At 37.2% G+C, this 6,734-nt stretch overlaps 1 protein-coding gene across 1 annotated transcript in view; it reads right to left on the bottom strand.

Moving 5' to 3' along the window:
• The window catches only part of RNF8 (ring finger protein 8), a 17,571-nt gene that overhangs the window by 10,022 nt on the left and 815 nt on the right, over nt 1-6,734 (bottom strand). The window contains exons 2-3 of the mRNA XM_015823917.1: nt 4,890-5,018; nt 673-1,404 (exon numbers count right to left, since the gene is read on the bottom strand). Coding sequence (XP_015679403.1) covers nt 673-1,404; nt 4,890-5,018 — 861 coding nt within the window. The remainder of the gene's footprint in view (nt 1-672; nt 1,405-4,889; nt 5,019-6,734) is intronic.

The following is a 6,734-nucleotide window of genomic DNA, read 5'->3' as shown; positions in this document are numbered from 1 at the left end:
TAATCTTTTATCTTAAAGGTTCTTTATAATTGAAAACTATATTTTAAACGTTTGTTATGCTGTTTTATTCTTGAAAAACACCCCAGGGAACTACATCATCTCCCATACTAGGACACATTAGTCCTTCAAATTCCAATTTTTAAAAATAAACATATTAGGAATTCCCCAGAATCATCACATTGCCCAAGACTGAAATTGGCAAAACCTATGGAGGAAACCTTTCACATTTTCAGCTTCTGTGGAGAGAGGATGACTGAAATTGTATGACGGTGACTAAAAATCTGAAAAGATTTGCCAATATTAAAAAGGCAGACTTTTCCCTCCTCCCTCTGGTCATTCATGTTAGGGATGATCACTTTTTTAGGAAGTCAAAGGCTGTATTTGCTCTTTCTTTGAATGAAGTGCTGGTACTGCACTACAAAAGACAGCAGGTTATGCACAAAATAGGCTTAAAAAGTTAAAAATTATATAAGATGTAACTAATTTTTTTTTAAAAAAATTACCCTTTTCCTGTCCACAAATGTTATTTTATTAAAATAATACTGTACCTCCAAATACTGGCATTTTCCAAGTTATACAAGTACATTGCAGTGCCCCCCCTTAGTTTAGGTTCATCCTAAAATCTTGACTATTTTAAAAGATAAACAAACCATATATCATGGTTATACCTACCTGTAGTTCCTCACTGAAAGTTTTCTCTAACTGTTCTACTTGCTGCTGCTGCTGCTGATGCTCGGTACATAACTGTTCTTGCAGTTGTTGTAGCTCCTGCTCCAATACCTGAATCTCTTCGGGAGCAAATTTGGGGTTTTGTTTTACAGTCAAGACTGCTACCTGCTTCTCCTGCACTTTGGCTTTGAGCTTTGTCATGTCTTCCAGAGATTTTATGACTTGTTCCAAATTGTTCCAAGACTGTGCCAGACTTGGTTTTTTTTGTTCCTTGGAGATGAGAAATACTTGATCAGGTTGAACTGAGTTACAGTGGTTTTTCTTCTCCTCCTTCTTGCTTGGTTTTGAGAATAGTACTATGGTTTCCGTGTTTTCCATTGGTGGTGTAGGCAGATCAGTGCTGCCTTCCTGAGATTTCCCCAAAGAGTCATTATCAGAGGATACTCGATCTCTCTTGGATCTAGAATGGGAAGGCCCTTCGGCTCCAGATGTCTCTGATTCCTCCAAGCTAATTTTACGTTTAGTTCTGTCCTTTACTCTCTCTGTCATCTGGTCATTTTTCAGTGCTAAAAATGGGCTAAGCATCTTCCTTTCTTCTTTTATTACTGTATATTCGTATTCAGCAGTTTCTTTGTGTTTTAAAGGCACACCCAATTGGATGAAGTCCCCCGCTCGTAAAATATAGGCCCTTGAAGGGTCAATGCGTTCACAGTTCAGCCAGACACCATTTAGACTCTGTAGAAATTTAAAAAAAACACCATATTTTTAAAAAAAGAGCTATGGGGAATTTATGGGGGAAAATACAGGGAAAAAAATTGAAGAAAAAAATAATGATCCAAACTAAACGTGATCCAGTGGATAAGCAGATTTAATATGGCTATTAAGGAATTTATTTATTTATTGTTTTATTTTATTATTTATTTGTTTGTTTTATTATTTATTTATTTTATTATTTATTTATTTTATTATTTATTTATTTTATTATTTATTTATTTTATTATTTATTTATTAAAGTTATCTATTTAGCCTGGCCTCTAATTAGCTAATAACCAAATGTAAGTCCCATATAATATTGTTTACCAAACTCTTGTACGGGGCTCTGACAATTTGCCACAGCTAACTCACCACGGCCAACTTGGTGAGTTGGCAGCACCGAGTTGGCCGTGGCGAGTTGTCCCATTCCGTACTGTACACCCTTGCTAGAAGCGAAAGTGCCTAAACAGAAATCTGCTACCATGATTAAAATCTCAAAAAAATCTAGCACCAAATTCTGATTATGTAATGCAAGATTTTCTAACAGCTATTGCTTTTGACTTCTTGGGAATCTTAACTATTTGGTCAAGCAAATCATACTGGAACACTCCCACTCCCACTTCTTCAGAGGAATGCAGTGTTATCATGTAGGCATCTTCACTGCAAGACAAAATATAGTTAATTTACAAATTTGATTCTGTACATAGGGTGCTTCAAATATGTAGAAATGACCTGTCTACCATAACATCACAGTTACAGAGATTGCTTTGAAAATATAGTATTTTGTTTTATAACCCTTACAAAGTAACTGAACATTAGCTCCGAGATTGTTAATTTTTTTCTATCGAACTTCTGAAAGACAGTTTCAAAAACAGTTTAGTGCTTACGAATGCCTGTTATATAATATCTGGAGCTGAGCAAAAAGCTACCAGCCAACAAATATTCTAGGCAGTGTGAATGCAGCAAAACATTAATTACTTGGGTTGATTAGTACTTAATGGAAAGCAGAAGCACAGCAAAGCAAACTGTAATTGATTATTTTTTTCTAGAGTCACCACATCTACAGTAGATTGGCTGTCAGATTACTTCCATTATCTGGAAAAGACTATAGCTCCTGGCTGTTTTAATGGATGACACAATCATATTTTTTTAAAAAAAAAATTCATTCTGTATTTTATAAATCTTTTAAAAAGTTTGTAGAACACCTGTTCTAGATATCAAAGTGCCCAGGCAACTTATAATACAAAATGGTTTACAGGGAAGCTCCATGACCACTTCAACAGAAAGTGGCCAAAATTTATTAGTGAAATCAAAACACTTCATTCCATTGTATGTTTTTATTTTATTCCCTTCAGTATAATGTTTAGTATAATATTCTGTCCAACAATTCATGGGTGTTTTTTATTGGTGATAACTTTCAATATTTTCTTTTATATGGTACTGCCACAATGCAAGGATTGGTTGTAAAGTTATTTTGTCATCATTGTCATAACTGCAAATAGTTGCAAAACAAGGCGGTCACTAAACGAGGGCTACCTGTATCACAATAAACTACATTTCTGATTTACCCTAAATCATGACACAGATTTCAGGCTGCCTCAAAGAACATATAGGGTTTGTTAGTCAGAGAGAAGCCACCTCTTAGAGTCTTTGGAGCGTCTCAGCCTCAAGAAGTTTCTTGAATGCTTTGGAAAAGGGAAGGCTCAAGGGACAGAATTAACTAGCCCCCAGGAAGATCTCTAACACAAGCAGACCTGGCATGAGCCAATAAACCTGGGAGGCCTGGGTCTTTCCACCCTAAGATCCTACAGAATTTCCTGAGAACTAGGAGAAAATCTACATTCTAGAAGAGAATGGTAGATCCTCTTCCTCCCTCATCAATGAACAATTCATATTTCTTTCTGATTGGCCTTTACTTGATGCTTTTTCTGTTTCTCCTATGGCGTTAATACAGGTAGTTATTTAACATCCACTCACTCAGCATTCACTTGAAGTTATGACAGTGCAGAACAAGGGATACTTACAACGGATCCTCATAGCTGCAGTCACAGCAGCATTTCCACAGTCACACAGTCATGATTTGGGCACTGGGCAACTGGCCTGCAATTACAACATTGCAGCATCCTCTGGTCTCATGATTGCCATTTGCAACCTTCGTTCCCATTTCCAACAAGCAAATTCAATGGGGAAGCCAGTAGGTCACAAATACCAGTGACCATCGGATGCTGTAACCATGCAGGATTCACCTAACATCAGCAACTGGGGCTGCTGGAACTGCCATCATAAGTTAGCACAGTCACGTGGCATTGTGCCTTATAACCAGCATCAAAGTTCTGGTCCCAATTACCATTGCCGAGAGAAAAGTGCCTTTAATGGGAAAATCAGCTCCCTCAGAACCACAGCCCAATTAGAAGTCCCATTTCTTTTTCCCTGAGAGACTCCTCAAAAGCAAGATAAATGCCAAGCAAAAGGAAAGAAAAGTAATCATTAGAAAATATGCTATTGTGATGATCCTGGACATGCAAATGGCAGGCAGAGCACTCAGCCATTTGTGGTATCTGGGGCAAGGCAGAGTCTGAACTGGAAAAGAGAGCTATCTCCTTCTACAGCAGTGTTTCTCAACCTTGACAATTTTAAGGCACGTGGACTTCAACTCCCAGAATTCCACAGCCAGCAATGCTGGCTGTGGAATTCTGGGAGTTGAAGTCCACGTGCCTTAAAATTGTCAAGGTTGAGAAACACTGCTCTACAGGAACCAACACCTCATCTTTCTATCTCTGCTTTTAGTGTGGGGGTAGAGGGGAAGGTAGCCATACCAGAATGTCCAAGCTCTGAGATGGGAAAAACTGCTGAGTTATTCAGATTTATTTAAAGGATTATACTCGATAATACATGACATAAGGTAAGAATTATCTCTTGTGCATTGGACCTTCCCATTTCCCCTGCATTGTTCCCTAAAAGGGAACAGGGGTCTCCTGAACAACATGAAACTAACCATGTGTCAGTTGGGGGATATGATCCAACCAAGCAAAGAAATTAAGTGATAAAGGGGCCTTCCATTCACATCAACCTTTAACTATTGTCCATTAAATATCTTCATCAATTCTTCAGGTAAGAAGTGAGCTATGAATAGCCCTTCAGAGGTTAACAGACTGCTGTAGCCACAATCTTTATCATTGACCGTACTAGCTAGAGTTGGTTAAATTTGAAATGCCCTTATCATCTTGCCAATCCCCAGTCCAGATGATAAATTTAAAGTATACTGTAAAACATAATAATCTTGCATTCTGGATGAGATTTTCACAAACAAAGATCCTGAATCTGTTTTATTTATTACAGCAGGCTAGTTTCCAAAAACTGCCTACAAAATAAATATATATTTCTATCATTAAAACCTATGGCTTTCCAAGTCATTTTTTCAAACTGGTTTCCACATTTGCCTCTTTCACTTCTTCTGATTAATTTACCTTGTTGTCCATCACGGTCCACTGGCCATTGGCATTTTGCTTGAAAACACAATGGTTCCGAGAGATCATCAGTGGACAGGATTTTGATGTCAGCTGGTAAGTGACACCACCTCCTCGACCTACAGTTACCTAAAACAAAGAAATAGACAAGGTGTGTTTTAAATTGTAATCTAATGAATTATTATAAGCCAGAAGTGGAATTTTTTTGCAGCATATGGGATATTTTCATTTCATTTAAAAATATACATCACCGCCCCACAGGTCACAGGGGAGATGGCAAGTAATACAATTATATCACCAAAGTGAGCAGAATCAAATTTTTCAGTCCTTTTGCTGAGCAATATTTGTTAAGCGTAAAATATATATATTTTGCCAAAACATTTTTTTTTTTAAAAAATCACACATTTACAAATTATTTTTAGTTTAATTATAATCATAGTTTAGAAGAACTTAAAAAGTAAGATAATTATATAGATACATAAAAACAAAACCTTAATTTAGCTAAGTGGAATGCCAAAAGAGGCATTCTTTATATATTTCTTTATACACTTCTCGGCTGTGGCTCCTGCCCTTTGGAATATCTTATCCTCCTGAGGTGAGATTGGCTCCCACCCTCCTAACTTTTCATAAGAGCCTTAAAACCCTGGTCTGCCAGATGGCCTGGGGTCCCAATGAGGGAGTTTACATTGGAGATGGTCGACTAATTAAAAGGTAATCCAACCTTACCCCCACCCCCTTATAGCCAGCTCCCTCCTTTTCCATCTTGTGTTAATGATTTTTATTTTGTCTGTTCTGTCATTTTATATCCGATGATTTTAATATTTTTTTAATGTTTATTAAGCTGTAAGCCACCCAGAGTCGTTTGAAACAAGATGGGCAGCAAATAAATTTAATAAATAAGTAAATAAATAAGTAAATAAGTAAATAAGTAAATAAATAAATAAAACATGTATAAAATTATTTTTAGTAAAATAAGCGGGTTCAGCCCATTTGAAGCAGTTATTTGTACCCCTTCATAGCCAGTATACAAAAACGGACTATACTGTGATTTGTTGTATGTGCACGCGCATGCACTTAAGTCTCTCATGAATATGAAAGCCTAACTTCCTGGAGAATGTTGGGGAAGATGGAAAGAAAGAGACTATAGTGATCAGCAGCAAAGTGGATGGATTTGGTTCCAGTGATGATGGGTACACCACTAGAAAACTTGAAGGATCAGATTAGGATCCCATATTCCTATACTTATGTATTAATCTTTCCATATGCTAAATATGAAATTTGGTATCATTTCAAATTGTGATTTTGTCCTGGAAGATACAGGTAGTCCTCAAATTACGACCACAATTGAGCTTAAAATTTCCATTGCTAAGCAAGACAGTTATTGAGTTTTGCAACCTTTTAGCCACCATTGTTAAATTATTCTGGCTGCCCCATTGACTTTGCTTGTCAGAAGGTGCAAAAAGTGATCACATTACCCCGGGGCACGACAACCATTGTAAATAAATCCCAGTTGCCAAGCGTCCAAATTTTGATCATGTGACTACGGGGATGTTGCAATGGTCGTTGAGTGTGAAAAACGGTCATAAGTCACTTTTTTTAGTGCCATTGTAACTTCGAACAGTCACTAAATGAATGGTTATAAGTTGAGGACTACCTGTATTAGCAAATCCTCCTATCTTTGTGTAATATGCATGCAAGAAACACCCCCACCATCCCATCTTCTAGGTCAGGGGTATGCTGGCTCAGGAATTCTGGGAGTTGAAGTCCACGAGTCATAAAAGAGCCAAGGTTGCCTACCCCTGTTCTAAGTCATTTATAAAGATACAGGGCAGCACAATTTCCCTT

This window comes from Protobothrops mucrosquamatus, unplaced genomic scaffold, assembly GCF_001527695.2.
Source record: "Protobothrops mucrosquamatus isolate PMUCROS unplaced genomic scaffold, P.Mucros_1.0 scaffold2047, whole genome shotgun sequence".
Lineage (NCBI taxonomy): Eukaryota > Metazoa > Chordata > Lepidosauria > Squamata > Viperidae > Protobothrops > Protobothrops mucrosquamatus.
This window is presented reverse-complemented; position numbering and strand designations above follow the sequence as displayed.